The sequence below is a fragment of the Nestor notabilis genome, unplaced genomic scaffold, assembly GCF_000696875.1.
Source record: "Nestor notabilis isolate BGI_N333 unplaced genomic scaffold, ASM69687v1 scaffold26785, whole genome shotgun sequence".
Lineage (NCBI taxonomy): Eukaryota > Metazoa > Chordata > Aves > Psittaciformes > Psittacidae > Nestor > Nestor notabilis.
In genome coordinates, this window is record NW_009930159.1 from 1 (window position 1) to 18,408 (window position 18,408).

The window sequence follows — 18,408 nt, forward strand, 5'->3', positions numbered from 1 at the left end:
ACTGCTGTAGCTGAACCCAGGACAGTAGCCTTTGTGAAATTTGTTATAGCTCCTTTTTTACTTACTGCTGTGAAGTCTCACAGCATTACGTTCCCTCTGACTTTTTTTGCTGCTCATGCTTTTGAAGTTTTGTCATCTGTAGCAGTGGAGCATCTTCTTTCTCAAAAAAACCCCAGACCTAAAAATAGGAAGCATAATTGGAAGCTCTTTGGTTTAAAGGCTTCCTTTGCATTCTTTTCATCTGTTCCAGTTGCCTTATCTCACTGCTTGTTTTGTAAAGCCATTTACTACCCTCGAGTATGAAGGTATAGTAACTAATAAGATATGCAGTCATTTGCATTTTTATTTTAATTAGAAGCTAAGATGGTGCTATTAACTTTAATAACATTAGAAAGCCCTGCAGGGAGAGTTTTCAAAAATGGAACTGAAAATTTAAATGGTGGTTTTGTGGTGCAAGAAAGTGCCATTTGGGCAGTGCTGGAAAGCAAATCCCTCTCTAGCTGCAGAATGGTTGGTGGCAGGTCATGTTGTTGCTGTCTAGTTTTGTATAACACTGAGGTAGTAGGACTGTGATTTTCTCATTCATTTTCTTTCATGAGAGAAAGCCAGGTTCTCTCCAGAGAGACCAGGGGGTCATCAGTGTTCCTGTAGGAACTTGAGAGAAGATGTGGACAATTGTCCATAAGGAAATGCTGCAGCTGGGAGAGGCTTTCTCCTCCTTCCTCCCCCTACATTCTAGCACTTCCCATAGCATTGGGCCTGAAGGAGAAATGTGACAGGTGAAAGAACTACTCATCTTCTGTTTTCAGTAGTAACATAAAGAATGGTAAGATTTTGATATGGCAGTAGATCCCTGTGGAGATCTGATGCAAGGAATATCAAGGCTCATTGTTTCTGCAATGGATCTAACCAGTTCTGTTCATTACCATGTAGAACTAGTGAAGTTTTTAATTAAGGAACCCAATTTTATCTATGTAAAAATCTTACAATATAAAACCAATAAAAAGAGTGTGAATTAACTTGAGCTGTAGTGTCTGAGCGTTGCCAAGATGTACTTTCCTTCTGGTGTTGCAGTCCTGGCTATGGTACGTGACCTGTGTGTTGTGAAGATAACGTGCCCCACGAGGTGCTTGTTTGATTAATTTGTGGGTGAATCTAGTGCCTGCAGAATAGTTCTGGATATCACAGCCCTCATCTAGCCGTGTGTAGAACTGAGATTTGCACCAGCCAAATTGCATTGCATTTCGTTCAGGATCAGCAGTGTTCTTCACCTTAAAAACAGATATTCTGGTAATACAGAATCTTATTGTATAAGTGGTCTGCCAGTCTATATTATAAACATTTTCTGCTCCAAGAGCAGAAATCGTAAGAGACCTCCCAGACTCACAGAAAGATGGGGAAGGGGATACAAAGAGAATTCACAGCAGTGTTAGTCAGGATCATGATACTGGGCTTAGCCATGTATTAACTAATATTAAGGTTCTCCGCTAAACAGGCAAAATTCTGTGATGCTAAATTTGGCAAACCATTATGGGTTTGTGATATGGACAAACAATGTTCAAGGAGCTGAGATGAGATTTCCAGCGGACTGCTTCCCAGCAGTGGCCTATTACAGGAATGGTGTAATAGTGTCTTGTGCTCTGGATGCTGCTTTTGTAGTCGATGAACTGATATTGATGAGAACCTTAACTGGCGTGGATGTGCTACCAGGCTTCTCCTAATACCTTTATTAGCGATAGTTCAGAAGGGAGTGTGTGGCAGGGATGCAACTCGCAGTTTTATACAGTGGATCGCTGAAATTATAGTCAGGGGGCATTTTTGTATTTGACAACCCTCTCCTCTCCAAAGTGCATTATCTGTTTTAGATGAGATTTTCATGTTTTGGTTGTAAAAATGTGAGTTGATGATAGATCAGGAAATTAGCCAGTGGAGTATTTCCAAATAAAGTTTCTTAGAAAGACATAAACACAGTGCTGTAAAATGAAGATGGAAGCAAATTCTTGAAGTACATTCCAGTTTGTCCTTGGCCTCATTTGCTATTCCCTTATTCGGAGAACATGGATTGGAACTGTCAATTAGGGCATGATATTCTCCTTACGGGCATAAAAATATCTTGACTGCAACTGCAGTTTTTTATAAACACTTTGAGAACAAATGAATCTGCCTGACCTGCTAGTGATTGGAAAAATACCTGTTCCCCAGGAAATATGCTATTGGTGACCTCAAGAAGACTTGTAAAGGGAACAGGGAGGAAATACACTGTTGCTGCAAGTTTCTGGTCTTCTGAAGATCAATAGTGTGTGTCTGTTACAACTATATGTTTTAAGAACAGTGTGCGATTGTCTGTTACTTTTCTCATCTTTTCAAATAAATGACTTGTTGGTCTGTGTTATTATTTTTGTTTGTTTTTTTTAGGAAGCGGCAAAACGCTTGCATTTGCAATTCCAATGATTCACTCTGTGCTGCAGTGGCAAAAATCAAATAGTTCAACAACCAGAAATGACAGTGTTTCTGAAGACTCCCATCAGCATCATGATGAAACAAGTTGGGAAAATGAGGATGAAGCAGAAAAACTAACCCATCAGCAGGCTGAAGATAGCAGAGATGAAGATGATGCATCTTTCCCAACAGACTGTGTGAAGGTGCTGGAAAATTTTGAATTTGATTCTGGTGACGAGACTCATACTGTTAGTTCCCATAAGAAGAGGCCGCTTTTGGGACTGGTCCTTACACCCACAAGAGAATTAGCTGTACAAGTAAAACACCACATTGATGCAGTTGCAAAGTTTACAGGTATGAAGACCCCCTGGGCCATGTCCCACATTGTGCTGGGTTTGGATCTTAGCATTTGTGTTGAGCCAGAATGTGTGCCACAGTTTCTTCCACGTTGTAAGATTGGGCTGGCTTTTGCAGGGCTAGGGTTTGTAGTCTCTGGTGTTTGAGAAATAAATTAAGACTCTTCAGTGGGATGCATGTGGAAGTAAACAGTTAATATGGGATATTTTGCTTTAAATTGTTTCTTCTTTCAAATAGCTATTAACTCGTGATTTAGCAACACAGAATCAGTACTCAGCCACAGCTAACTTTGTGCTGGGTTTGGATAATGTAGGTTATATATGAAAAATCATTTCATTTATATATCTGTATCTGTGTAAAAAATATAGATCATAAGATCATAATTTCCTTTTTGACAGGTGTATTAATCTGTGTAGCTAATAGATATATCTGTATATATCATTTTCATCTACCTGTGTATAAGAAAAAGAAATGGCCATAAATTTTAAGGGTAGAAGGTATTGCTGGATTATCTGACTTACCTCCTGCAGCAGTCAGGCCACAGCATTTTGCGGGGTAGCATGCCTCGCGGAAGACATTCCGTCCTGTTCATTTCTCTTCCAAACCAGAGGTCAACACGTCTGTTAAGTGACTGAGTGAGGATGTGAAACTGTTCAAGATAGGGAGAATTGGGAAAAAACTCCCCACTTCTCCAATAGGAGTAATTATTGATGAGGATATGTAGTGCAGAGAACTGCTTTTAAGCACATCTTCCTTTGGTGTCTGCACGTCCTGCTGTGCTCATCAGTCTGCAGCTAATTGCAAGGCTAATTTTAACTTCACAGTTAACGTCAGTACAGTTCTGATAGGAGCAGTGCTATTTGTGCATAAAATTCTGCTGCACAAGTGATGTATAGTTGCTGCAGCAGAAAAGTAATAGAAAGCAGGGCTTTCTTTACTGTATCAAATTCACTTTGAAAAGAATCCCCACCTTAAAGCATGGGGTTCCACAAGAAGCAGGAAGAGAGAGCAGTGGTAGCTTGGATACTGGAGGACTCTTGCACATTAGCATTGAGTTTGTCATGGGCCGGTGTAGTCTTTGAAGAAGTAGGGTGAAATAAGCCATGTGTGGACTGTGCTTCCAAAGCTAAACTCCCTTTAGTACCTGAGCAAATTAATTAAAGCTAACTTACCATCTGTGCTGCCGTGTGGTCCAGAAAATCATTAATTGGTCAGAAGTGTTCTTGTTAGGATTATTCCATAGCAAATGAGCAGTTGCTAGCAAGACAAGCATTTCTCAGTCTTATTTTTGGAGGGGCCTGCTGGTTATTCCTAACAGGAACATGCTTGTTCATGAAGATAGTGACAAAACATGAGATTCTGAAATACGGGTAAACAAAGCTAACAGGTATGGAGGGTGTATATGATTCTTCTTGCTGTTGGTACAGTGAAAGAAAAACTATTTTATTTTTGGCATCCAACTATAATGAGGATTTTTCTGTAAAATTGAGGGCATTGCTGTGCATTCAGTGTTACATAAAACCCCTGAAGTTTCCTGGCCAAAATGCTTGCTGGAAGTTGCGGTGCAGACTTCTTAAAATAATTCTGTGGGTGGATGTATGTAAAGACATTCACTTATAAATTAGTGAGATAAAAACTGTTATTTACATGTTCTAGGCATTAAGACTGCAATTATAGTTGGAGGCATGGCTGCACAGAAGCAAGAACGTGTGCTGAATCGAAAGCCAGAAATTGTGATTGCAACTCCAGGCCGCCTGTGGGAGTTAGTTAAAGAGAGACACCCACATCTTTCAAATCTTCGGCAGCTCAGGTAATGGTGCCTTTTAGACTAACTGCTGGATGCTGAACTGGGCGTCACTGCACGCTGATTGTGTTTACTAACCGATTAAATAATTTAGATTATGTAAGATCACTTCTTTGTCAGAGTGTTTTATTGTAATGCACAGTGATTATATTGGTGGAGGGAAATGACAATTAAAGCCAGTAGCAAACACACCCTTTTTCCTATAAAAACCTGATTTTTCAAACAGAACTGCGTAAGGCTAGTGTAGCTACCCTGGTGTACCTGGTGTTTCTTTGGGTTTTAAATGCAGAACTTCCATTATGTATTTAGGAGGAAAAGTTCTTTTTAAGTGTATCAGATTTGTATTTGTCTGCAGGAGTGTATTTTTACTGTATGTTTTCTGTTTGACAGGTGCCTTGTGATTGATGAAGCAGACCGAATGGTTGAGAAAGGTCACTTCTTAGAGCTGTCTCAGTTGCTGGAAATTTTAAATGATTCACAGTATAACCCTCAACGACAGACTTTTGTTTTTTCTGCCACTTTGACTTTAGTCCATCAGACTCCCACAAGAGTTTTACAGAAGAAGAATGCTAAAAAGATGGACAAGAAGACCAAACTAGAATTGTTAATGGAAAAAGTAGGAATAAAGGGCAAACCCAAAGTAATAGACTTAACAAGAAAAGAGGCTACTGTTGAGACACTGACAGAAACCAGAATCCACTGTAATACAAATGAGAAGGACTATTATCTGTATTATTTTCTTCTCCAGTATCCTGGAAGAACCATGGTCTTTGCGAACAGCATAGACTGTGTAAAACGCCTCAGTTCTCTCCTCACAATCTTAAATTGTGATCCTCTTCCTTTGCATGCCAACATGCACCAAAAGCAAAGGCTGAAAAACCTGGAAAGGTTTGCTGAGCGAGAGAGGTGAGTTGATTTTCTACTTCCTAGTGGAGGAGATCATGTAAAGGGTAGCAGGGAGACAAAACAGCTCTGTTAGAGTAGGAGTAGGTTGGGAGAGTTAGCTGGGGAAGCAAGTCCCCCCTTCATGAGCCCAGGTTATTAATAATTAAGGATGAGGTTTCATAGGATGGTAGAGGTGATGAACTGGAGCAAGTTCAGTGGAAGGCCACCAGGGATGGTCGAGAAGCATTGGCTTTGTAAGGGTGAGAGGCTGAGGGTTTGCGTATCACCTGGGAAAAAGGAGTAAGGGCAGCCCTTTGATATCTTAAAAGAAGGTTATCCAGAAGATGGAGCCAGGCTTTTGACAGTGGTGCATAGCAAGAGGATGAGAGATAATGGGTACAAGTTAAAAAAACAGGTTCTGGGAGTAAGAAAGAGCTTTTTCTCCGTGAAGATAGTCAGGTATTGGAACAGCCTACTTGTTCTTGGAGGTTTTCAAGGCTCGCTTGGATAAAGCCCTGAGCAACCTGATCCAACCTTACTGCTCATCTTGCTTTGAGTAGGAGGTAGGACTAGAGACCTTCTGAGGTCCCTTGGAGCCTGAATTGTCTTGTGGCCTGGCAGCTCATTGCTGCTGAAGGAGCTGTCACTTGCCGTTTGCAGCCATATGCTTTATAACCATCCTGCACACCTCTCTGCTCCTGTATCCTATCTCTGAAGCTCATTTGATAGTTCTGTAAGTCATTTCATCTCACTAAGCCATCAGAAAACTAACCACTTTTTGCTGGGCTGGGGTATTACAAGTTTAGTTAGATGAATTACCTTCCTGAGGATCAAGGTATCCTACAGCAATAAAAGATAAGGGTTAGTTGTGCCTTTCAGCAGCAGTAGGCAGTCAGGTTTACCCATGCAGGTCTGTCTTGCTGTTTCCTACTGGCTTTGGAATGGCCTCTGAGAGAAGGTTGGTGGTATCAGTACTTCCATAATTCATACACCTCAATTTAGTCCTGCTGTGAAGTATTGCTATGCTGTTTGACTGTGGAAATTTGTACCTTTGTAATAGACTCAGGCAGGGAGAACAAAGATTGAATCGCTGTGACAGATCTGCTGTATTCCTTGGCAAAATGTAGTATCGATAGCACCGATCTAGGCCAGATAGAGCATTTTCAGAGACTGCAGATTTTCAAGGCAAGAAGAAATCTATGAGGCCATCTATCATGGTATCTTGCAGATTGCAAGCCATAGATTTTTCTGAGTTTATTTCTCCTTTGAACCTTTTAGCAATAGAGCATACAGTCAGGTACCATAAAATCTTAAGAAATTCCTGTCACCTACAAGTAACTCATTTCAGTTGCTGGAAGATTTTTAATAACGAATTGTTCCATACTCTAAGGAGACTTCCTTCTCTGTAGTAGACTTTATATAAAAGGTCATTCTCTCATGTTTATATAAAATATATAAAAGCTCTTTTTTTTTTTGGGGGGGGGGGTTTAATTCTTAATTTCTAGGGGTAAAGGAGAAATACTAATGGTCAGAACAGAATCCCTCCCCCCCATATAATTCTAGCTTTTAATTTTCTGAGAGAACTTATTTGAGTGCAACTTGGTAGAAGATATTTCAGCCCCCAGAAGCTCTTAATTATAAAGTTAATAATGTGATTCTCAACTGGTGAAATAGTCTGTGCTGCCAAAAGATCAGCAGTGTTGTTAATGGTAATGTCGTATCAAGCTAAAGATATTTTCAAAGCCAGCCTGAGTTGAGTCGAGCACTGAAGAATATAATGAAGGGGAGCATACTCCCCTCCCAAGTGGTTGGGTTAGGTCATTGAATAGTGATACACACTAGCGTTCCTGTGAATTGGGAGAGAATAAAAGCATGGGAAAACAGAATCTAACGAGGTAGTGAATTTCTTTATTGTAAACAGAATAGACCTGCTGAAAGTAGCATTTACATTGTTTTGTTTTATTTTAAGAATTGCTGTTTCAAGACTACCTCTGATTATAATACTCGGTGTTATTTTCTGTAAGGCCAAACAAATAGTGCATTTCCAGCAGATGGCACAGTACAAATCTGCTCCTTAAATGGCCGTGGTAGAATTCTAGGTTGCTATATTTTATGTTGCTTGGCAGATGGTTTACTCTTCAATTTTATGTTCATTAAATGTTATCGCTTTCTCAGCTGTGTCCTCCTGACAACAGATGTTGCAGCTCGTGGCCTTGATATTCCCAATGTGCAGCATGTCATCCACTACCAGGTTAAATATGAATTTTTATTTTTTTTTTCATGCTTTTACTGTTTTGGTTTTGAAATTAGATTTTACTGATCCAAACTCTGAACTCTAAATGTGTGATTCTTGGTCTTGTGTATAGTCCCAAGTATAGAGATTTAATCATCATTAATTCAACTGTACTTAGTGCTTTTTACTTAAGGATCTTACTGTTGCAGTGACTGACTGTGGTAGGTAATACTTCATGAATATGTGATTGTATTTGAGGAATGATGTAACAGATATGATTCTCTGTGCTTTTTGCTTAACATTGATACCCAAAGGTGTCAAATGACTCAGCCCTATAATTCTGCTCTGAGGCCACACACAATTTTTTGCAAATTAAGTGACAGAGGGTCTGAAGTTAGGAGAGACTCACAAAAGATTATGCAAAGAAGAGTACTGGACTAGAGAACAAACAGTATCTCCAGACATCATCTTTTATATTACCTTTGGCTGTGTTACTTGCAATGTACCATGTGTATATGAAAAACGATGTCCTGTGGCAACCTCTTGGCCAGAGCATGACAGGTTGCTGATAGTTTTCCATGGTGAGCTTCATTGGTATTTTCTGAATACTTTCAGGTCCCTCGCACTTCTGAGCTGTACGTTCACCGAAGTGGCAGAACAGCCCGAGCTGCCAAGGAAGGCCTCAGCCTACTGCTCATTGGCCCTGATGACTTGATCAATTTTAGGAAAATTTATAAGACATTGGAGAAGAGTGAAGAGCTGCCATTTTTCCCCATTGAAACCAAGTGCATGACTTCTATCAAGGTAAGGAAACAACAATCTCTGCAGCCTGAGTAGTTGCTTGCTTATTTAGAATATACATTTGCGTTGCCCATCACATTCTTTCCAGGTTTCTGATGAAATTTACTCTTCAGGACCTGGATTTGCAAATGAAGTTAATCACTTACATTTTTCTTGCATGTTGATACGTAGAGCTTCTGTTAGCTAGATTCCCAAGAACAGTACAGGGAAGCAAGTCTGGTTTGTGGCTCAGGTGGTGGGATGGCTCTGTTAAGTGTTAGGCTAGGGAACGGTAGCAGGTCCAGGGATCTTCAGTGGTCTTCGTCTGCCTCTTCTCAGTTGATGTAGTGAGTTGTTAGCTTTTTTTAAAAGTTCCTGTACTGTGAGGCCACTGAACCCCATCAAAAGGGTGTTTATTATGAACCTTTCAGGAGGAGCAGCTTTCTGAAAGAGGAAGAAATCAAAGAAATGCTTCCACAGTCTCATATTTCTCCTCTTGTAACAAAGAGAATTTGATATTTTATTTTTTTTTCCATCTGCCCCCTCCACCCACCAAAAGTTTCTGGTTACTGAAAGAAATCTGTTTTTAGAGTGTTTCTTCAGAGGTCCCTTCTGTGTTTCTTGATGAGTAGTTCTTGGCTCCTATCATGCTCTGTCAATTAATGGGTAAACAAATACTGTTTCCACACTCAAATTTTCCTGCCACCATCTCACAATCTTTCCTATGTGTGATAGTGCTCCTTTCCCCAGAAAAAATGTCTGTAATTGTAATTATGGGACTTCAGCCTCCTAGGCCTTTCATATGGCTCAGGTCTCATTTACACTTTGCCCTGGGCTTAGACACAAAGCCATTGTAGTTGGGACAAATAGTGCTACGTGTTCTTTATTGTCTTTCCCTTTGGCATGCTCATTCCCTGGTTCTACTTGCCTCCCTTCAAGTTCAGGAAAAGTCTGAAGGGATTTCACACTTGAGAAGAGTAGAATTGGTGAACCATGGTAGAGGAAGGACTGAAGGAGAGCTTAACTTTTACAGAGATGGAAAAACTGTTTAAAATTTCTTGTGATGGTCTAAGATGTGACTTAGACTGCACATTTAATTTCCTCTCTCTCTGCTTCTTAATTATCTGGCAGTTCTAGTTGGTGCAGTTACTGTGTAGCACGAGACTATTCAGTAGGGATGGTGAGGGTATCCAGCACAGGGTTTGTTTCATGTAGCTGCAGGCACGTTCCAAGCCACAGAACTTGCTGATGGGTTGGTGGTTATTCATTGTCAGGGCAGATTTTCTTTCCATAATGAGTTGGATCTAAGATAGCTTGGCCCAGCTGGAAGGCTGCAGGTCATGTTAGGTTTGCTGGACATCTTTTTTCTATCTGTTTGCAGCTGGGAAGGACAGGGCATTTTGTCCTATGGCTAAACAAGATCCAGGTGCATTTCTGAAAATAGGAGTACCTTCTTCCATATGGGTGGCAGGAGCTTACTTCTTCAGACTGGGGTGAAGCTAGTGGTTGCTCCTTATTGCTGAGACTAGTAACTTTACTATAAGGTGGACCATGTAACTTGGAAATGTCTGAATCATGGTTTGTCCTTGATGTCTCTGAAGTGTTTGTAATGTTCATTTAAAGAGTGAGGAGTTAATGTTTTGGCATGTTTAGTAGTTGAGATACTTTAGAAGTCAGATTCGATCATGGATCTGAAGGAGGAGAATGCTTCAGCAAATGGTCTATTACGTGAGGCATCTGCTTGGGATATCAAGCAGAGAACAGAAGTGTCTTTCTGTGCATCAATTGCATTGTAATGCAGGTTCTCAAGCCATGATTCTGCTAAAGCGCCCCAAGTTTAAACCTGATCACAGTGCCTAAGTGTACTTTTTTTGCAGGAGCGGATGAATCTGGCACGGCAGATTGAGAAGGCAGAATTTTTCAACAGTCGAACAAAGCAACATAACTCCTGGCTCCAGCAAGCTGCAGAGGCTCTTGAGATTGATCTTGACGATGACATGCTTATGGGCAAGTGGAAATTTTTGCTTATTTATGGGTATAAACATATGGGGCTCAGCTAGTCCCATAGAACTGGTGTTCAGAAGCAGCCACACCATGGCAGAGAAACTCTTAAAAACTGCAGGGCAGACGGGGAAGGAAATGAGTGTCATTACGTAGAACATAGTGATGCTGCTATTTCCAGGATGATTGTGCAGTAGGTAGGGCTGGAGCAGCGGGAGTGAGGTGTGACAATTCTGGCAAGCTGCAGACAAGTCTACATGTTGTAGGACAAGAACCATTTAGCTTCTGGCAAACAATTTTAGAGTAATCGAAGAGCCCAGTAGTACCTGCTTGAGTCTTGTCCCCTCTGTGTCAAAGAAAAAGCTGTTTCTCTATTTCTGCTTATCTCTCTCAGCCCCCTGTAGTCAGGCAGCAGGACAGGAGCCTGACAGCTCTGTGTGGGAACACCCAGGAAGTGCTAGCTAACACCAAAATTGTCTGAGCCTTACTTAGGTTGAGTTGTGTGGGCTAGACAGCCAATACTTAGATTCAAATTGCTGAGATTTTTGGTGGTGTTTTAGAAGTAAATAATTTCTTACATTTTAAAGATAAAATGTTCTGAAGTCGGTGCCTGAGAGAATGCAGGCTGTGCATTCTCTCAGAATAGGGCTGCACAGAATAGGTTTGTGCAGCTAGAGGTGCCTATTGGTTCAGTGCCGTGAAGTTTTGCAGTGCTTATATGCACTGTAAAATGTCACATTGTCTTCAAATTTTAGGAGCTGAAGGTATGATTTCCTACTAGTTCTATGAAGGTGCGCTGAATAGGGGTGCTGCCTGGGCCACTTCAGCTTAAGTTGTCTCTAATGTGTTGGTTGCTAAATATGCCTTAACTTTGAAGCATGTTCAGATTAATTTTTTTCTTTATTTATTGCTGAACTAGCTTGTTCTCAACCACTTCGCAAGTAAACACTAATTGTCTCAGTCCAAACTGTTCAGGAGCACTCTCAGATAATTAGCACTCTGCTGTCTTGTTTTGACATAATCTGAGTATGCTGTGCTTTGGAATGAGTTTCAAAACAGCACATCCAGTCCAAGTAAGTTGTGGCTCTCAAGTGAAGCACTTTGTAATTGCAACGCAGAATCTTGCCAGATTCATGCTTTAAAATGTATTCAGTCTCTGATTCTTCTGCAGTTTGTTGGAGACCAATTAAAATCACAGTCATTCCTCCCATAAACGAAATGCCTCTTACACTGTTAAAAAGGATTTAGTAATGTCCTTTCAATTTACATCACAGCAACCTTGATTTCATTTATTTTGTCCAGTTCAAGCCTCTGACCCTATAAAGTCTCAAATCTTTTCTACGCCCTTCTTTCTCCTATGTTACTAAATCTGAAGTTCTCATTGATGTTCATGTATAAGGAGGAAGGGACTTCCTGTTTTACAGATGCTGAAATAAGGCATGCATGAACTAATGAAATACACAGAAGCAGCTTCTGCCTGAGGTAGAAGCCCTGGGTTAAGACGTTATCTTCTGGACCCTCTTCCCTTTTGTTCCCGAGTCCATTCAGGGTTGAAAGTCAATTGAATGATTTAGCAGAATAGTACGTGAGCTATGGTTGCTCAATAGTCAGGTTCTTCTTGATCTTGTTATCTTGTGGGTGGTCTGAAAGTGTCACAGATGACTGGCAGACTGTATGGGAGTTGTGACCTTGTTAGAGAAAGAAAGATGAGATTAGCATCTCACTGTAGCATTACAAAAGCCTGATTAAAGAGGCCAGTACAAGTTCTTCTTTTGTTGTAACATTCTGTGTCTTTGTTTTCTGCCTAAAGGAAGGAAAACTAGTGAGGAAGAAGAAAGCCAGAAGCAAAAGATACTGAAGGGGATGAAAAAACAACTAAAACATATGTTGACCCAGCCACTGTTTAAAGTTCTTATGAAAACCAAGTACCCAACACAGTCTGGAAAACTACTTCTGCCTCAGACGTCAGGGAGCATTTCAGAATCTGCTGTGGGTACTGTGTCCAAACAACAAGCCAAGAAGAAGAAATCAATAAAATTAAATTAGGTAACTGAGTGAGATCGCTTAGTGCGATGGAAGCAAGGACAATCCTTATCAAGGCTGTCAGTGCTTATTGAGGAACTCAGCTAAAAGACACGTAGTGTCAGAGTCTTGGTTCTGCAGGCACAAAGTAAAATGTTGATTTAAAGGGCTCTGTTAGTATGCAGTAAATTACAGTTGAATCTTGTCTTGGATCTTGTTTTCTTATTTTTTTACTGATTTTTTTTTTTCCTTGCTTTCTCTATTAGCAGAGTTAATTTGTTTTGAAGTTGCTCTGTTTATTACACCCTTTTGTGAGATGGGTAAAAGCTACTGGGTAAAATTCACTGTAGGCATACTTGATTTGAATTTTAAACTTGATTTAAACTGAACTTGATTTGAATTTCAATGTCCTTAAAGTACAGGGGTAGATAGGCTGTATACAGTCCAAGTACAATCTGGGCTGTTACTAGTGAGAGGTTTGGCTTTTAACTGCAGCCAGTTCAGTAAGAGAAAGACAACAAGTATAGGTACTGTTACCAGCAAGTCTATAATTGTGGTTATGGAAATCTCTCCCAGTTTTCTTTTTCCTCTGATAATATTTCTCTGTTCTGTTCTCCACTGGATCAAATTCCATTAGTCCAGTGTTAATATGTTTTAGAATGCGCAAAAAAAGTCAAAGTGACAATGGGCCAGGACTGACGTTGGAAGATGTGTAGATTTTTGAGGAAGAAGTGTTGTTACTCTGTTTTATTAATTAATATTTGGAGTTAAGTCTGTATTTGAAAACACTTTAGAACCTTTGCTTGAGTAGAGCAGATGTTGTGAAATGTCACTTCTGAAGAATGCTTCCGAAGAATTATGCTTGTAAGTCATTTTACCTGACCTGAGCAAATAATTTCTAAAACTATTTTTAAAAATGTCAGAAAAATATATTTTTAATTTTTGTTAAAATGTATCTGCTATCAAACCCAAAGCCTGTGTCTGTTTTCAGTCACTTGAGATTTCTAAATTCCTCGTAGCAGATGCTGTTTGCACTTAGCAGGCAAGGGGAGGGGAAAGACACCAAAAAGGCAAGAAATAGCAGTGGGATCTGTGCTGATGGGAGCAAAGGGAACCTTCAGCTGTCAGCTCTAGATTGGGCTGAGATCTTGCACGTCACACAGTACAGAACCAGTGTTGCTGCCAGGATAGGAGGCACCAATTTACTCAGCTAGTGAAAGAACAACCTGTCTGTGGAGTTGAGTGCCCCCTCCAACCACTTGCTGGTTATGTGAGAATGGTAAAGCCTTTACTCTTTCATCAGTGTAAGTAATTGAGCCCCCTCCAACCTCCCATCTCTGCAGGGCTTTTCTTTTGCTTCCTTGCCTTACTGAAGAGCAGTGACACAAGCATAGAGAGCTTATCAATTATGTATGAAGCTTTCCTTGCATTGCTGTGTCTCATGGCCTTCAGAGTAAAGGGGGAAGTTTTGTGGGGGAAGAGATGGTAGGGTTCTGCTTCCTCATCCATGTGAGAAGATGACACATCTTTGAAGTTAATGTGATATCTGAAAAAAAAGGAATTTAAAGGCAGTTCCTGTAAGGAAAGCTGAAAAAAAAACCAGCTGAGCAAAAGCAAGCATGCCTTCATTCCTTTTCTCTGCCTTTTTAATCACATTCTTACATTATGGAAACTTGCATTGGGTTTGCATCCCTGAAGGGATTGAAGACCAGGTGGGCCTTTTCTGCATCTTGTGGTATATTACTGCTTACAATTCATCAGCAAAATCAAGGCTGGATCCTGACACTAGAGTTCTGCATCTCCTCCCTTGTTTGAAATTTGCATAAGGCAGGACATTTATGGCAATTTATAATTCCATGTAATTATGAGTACTGAATTGGGTGACAGTGAGAGGATTATTATTTCCTCTCCATCATTGCTGTCAAGTTTTTCAGCTGTTTCTGTTTCCCTGTGTTTACCAACCTAGTTCTCACACTCCCAGCCCACTGTCTTGCTAAGTCTCCCCAAGATGGAGCACAACACTTCTGCTCTCCTCACCACCTTCATGCTTGCCTGTGGTGCATGCTCTGCTGCTGGTTTTCTCCCACAGCCTCTGATGTACTCAGCATGAGTTCTCAATGCTTGATCTACTGTTGCTGCACCCCCACAGGAGCTGAAGCAGGGTTTGGACCCTATAAATATCTCAGTGTCTTAGAAAGAACACTTGTCTAGTGCTGTGAAAGCTCTCTTGAGGCCTCCTGCTTTGCCTTGTCCTTAACAGCATACCTTGAGTCCTCTACTTAAAGAAAAACCTTATACTTGCTTTACCTAATTTAAACAAGTTACTAAACAATAACTGGAAAATACTACCACTTAGCTGCCCTCCTCCAATGGGAACTAGGTTACTGCTGGAAGAGAGGAAGGCCAAGGAGAATGTTTTCTCCAGCTCTTATCGTTTGCATGTGCATCACTGGTGCAAATTAGACATGAAGAGTTTTATATCAAATACGTTCGGGCAGTTTAATTTTAGTGTTTAATGGAATACTTTGTATAATGGTTTCTGTTATGTTCTGCTGGCACAGCAGTTACGCTAAGGCCTCAAACAAGTCATCTTGTGTTTTGTGGCAGCTTATGTCTGCTAAAATACCCATTAATTAAAGGACTAATTAAGTCTATTTAGGCTATTTGGTAGTTGTCACAGCAACTTCTGTACTATGCAACCAGTACTATGTAACAGAAAACTGAAATCCTAACAGCTTCTGAGCCTTCGTTTTTCATTTTTTGAATAGGAGTGGTCAGTTGACATCATCCTTGCTGCAGAGTTCCTGGTCTGTCATACTCCTGTGAAGAGAAGGAAGAGTCCCTGTAGTGTAAGACATCTGCTGAGGAGATAGTTTGGACGGGATCTCACACATTAGAAGCAAAGTTTCCCGAATTTCCCCATGCCTTTTCTTTCTCTCCTTCCCTGTATGTTAATAATCCAGCAAGTTAGCAAAGCAGGATCTGGAGTGCTGCCTCACCATATGCCAGCAGCCCAGGCACACGGCTGGCCATGTGGCATAGGGGAGGTAATTTGCACCTTACTGGAAAGGGCCATGTATGGCACACTTCCCACAGTCACTTGTGTATCAAGGTCCCTAAGGGGGAGAGAAGAAAGGAAAGGACAGTTGGTGACTATCTCACTTCATACTGCCTGACACCAGGAGGAAAATCTGGTAAAAAACTCTACTTTCTTGGGTGCTAAAACACCCACCACTTTGTCCGTGCTAGCAGGGTGTGGTTTTGATGCCTGAGTGATTCCAGACTGTTTGGTTAATGAAGGTGCTCAGAAGACCATGAGTTTGAGTGACTAGTAACAGACTGATAATGTAGCAAACAGTAAGTAATAACCAGTAGTCCTTGCAGAAAAGTAGGATGTCAGAGGTCATAGGACCTGGGAGAAGAAGAAAGGCACCAGACAGAAAGGCTTTCTTTCAGAAAATGGTCCTGATTCTGTAACCATCCACAGACCCTTTCCATGCTCCCTTCTGATACTCGGGCAGACGTCTGATATTTTTCTGGCCAGTGTGAGATTTCCTATTCCCGCTTCCATTTGTGAAAAGTACTTCAAGGCTTCAGCGTTTTCTCAAGTCAGTCAAAAGCTTCTCCTGGGGCTGGTCTCACAGAGTGCATAATAAGAAAGAGGAAAATAATCTGCGACTCCCGAGGCAAGTTCATTGGCCTGGGGAAGCAAGTGAACAGAGCTGCTACACTTGTTTGTCTTGGAGTTCAACAACTCTTGCTGTGAAGCTGGAAGAAATTGTATCCTGTTTCCAGAGCAACCAACTTTAGATGGTACTAATTGCCAAATTTCTGTAGGTGAGGGCTGCAGTTACAGAATGCAGAACCAAATCCTGGGTTGGAAAAGGAGAAAGGGCACTGCAAGTATGCATGGGCTTTGGTACCACTGGGCTCATAAGAAGTCTGGTGTGCTTTTGTTATTGATGTAATTATATCAGTCTAACAAGTACTGTGGGTGCTTCTCTAGGAGTAGAGTTTATTTTCCTTCCCTCATGGGAATACCTACACTAGTATATATGTATCTACACCCATATATATGTATATATCTATATATATGGGACCCATACCCCAGATCACACCCTTCAATTATACCTGTACCACCCATCACTTGATCTCCAAAGTCCAATCACTTAATTCTGGTCAATGGTCTTTTGATTTCTTACTCATCGTCACTGTTGCTGGGCTGATCTTGTGAAGTTAACTCATTCTCTCGGTTTCTAGATAAGAATCATAGAATGGTTTGGATTGGAAAGGCCTTTAAGATCATCTAGTTCCAACCCCCCTGCCATGAGCAGGGACACCACACACTGCACCATGTCATCCAAGGCTCTGTCCAACCTGGCCTTGAACACTGCCAGGGGTGGAGCATTCACAACTTCCTTGGGCAACTCATTCCAGTGCCTCATCATCCTCACTGTGAAGAACTTCTTCCTTATAGCTAATCTAAACTTCCCCTGTTTAAGTCTGAAGCCATTACCCCTTGTCCTACCACTAGAGTCCCTGAGGAAGAGTCCCTCCCCAGCATCCTTATAGACCCCCGTCAGATGCTGGAAGGCTGCTATGAGGTCTCCACGCAGTCTTCTCTTCTCCAGGCTGAACAGTCCCAATTTTCTCAGCCTGTCTTCATAAGGGAGGTGCTCCAGCCCTCTTATCATCTTCATGGCTCTCCTCTGGAACCAAAACCTCCAGACAAAGAAAGATTAATACCAGAACTAAGGTAACAACTCTACTCCTATTTTAAGAAGGTATAGAGGATAATCTACTAAATCTCGTGGCTAACTCTTCTTCACTGGGCAGTTGGTACCACTGCATACGCAGCACCAGTTTATGTATCCAGCTGTACCTCTTCTGGTTATATTTCCCCTGCTCCAGCCTCTATGGTGGTTTTCCCAATGACCTTTATAACAGTTACTTATTAACCCAGGATGGCATGGACCACAAATATTGCAAGATAACCAAAGCCAACCATGCTGGTGCCATCTCAAACCTTTCCCTCTTGGAACCAATCCTGGAGAGGTTACCACTTTATAAGGATCAAACAGGACGCTGTCCTTGATTTATGGTCACTGATGGTTCACTTGGTCAAGAAGTGGGTGACTCCCTGGTCCAGGTTGCTCTAGAAGGAAGAAAAAAATTACTTTATTCTGGGATTTCCTTCAGCCTTTGTAAACTCAAACAGTCCCAGTTTCAATCTCTAAGTTAGGATTGACCTCGGGGTCCTGTGGGATTGATGATGGTCCATATAAACTCATATTGTTTGGGCAGTCATTTAACATGAGACTAGTGAATCCAGTTATCCTTTTCTCCAACCTTTACAGCAGAGTAATAGGTTAATAACACAATATATGGACCCTCCCATTTAGGGTCCAACTTTGTTTTGCAAGGGTACAATTTTATCATTACTGCATCCCCAGACTGGATGTCATGTACTTGCATTCCAGCTGAATCTGCTTGATACTGCTTGGAAATGTCTGGCTTGTGCCCTCTTTTCTGGTAGATGTTTTTTTATCCCCAGTATAAATCTGGTACCTTGTTCATCTCCATCCAGGAGGCTGGTCCTAGCAGGGACAAAGGCCCAAGGAACAGCTGATTGCCTGCCAAACACCATTTCTGCTAATGACAATGCTAGAGGTTGGCGAGGGGTATTTCTAATATCCCATAGCACTATCCTTAAAACTTCAGACCATTTCAAACCTACCTGACTACAAGCTCAAGCAATTTTATTTTTGAGAGTCCTATTTATTCTTTCCAGCTGTCCTGAGGACTGCAGATGATATGGAATGTGTAGTTATCATTGTATTCCTAAACTTTCATAGATGCTGTTAATATTCCCACTGAAATATGAGAA

The 18,408-nt window shown here is 41.1% G+C and overlaps 1 protein-coding gene across 1 annotated transcript; it reads left to right on the forward strand.

Moving 5' to 3' along the window:
* Window positions 1-2,415: 2,415 nt before the first annotated feature.
* DDX24 (DEAD (Asp-Glu-Ala-Asp) box helicase 24) lies at window positions 2,416-12,545 on the forward strand (the record flags this gene model as incomplete). Its single annotated transcript, XM_010015289.1, has 7 exons — window positions 2,416-2,793; window positions 4,453-4,606; window positions 4,991-5,506; window positions 7,661-7,736; window positions 8,334-8,522; window positions 10,376-10,509; window positions 12,314-12,545. Coding segments are annotated over 7 exons (1,679 nt in total), but the record flags the coding sequence as incomplete, so codon positions are not given.
* Between the last annotated feature and the right edge of the window lie 5,863 nt (window positions 12,546-18,408).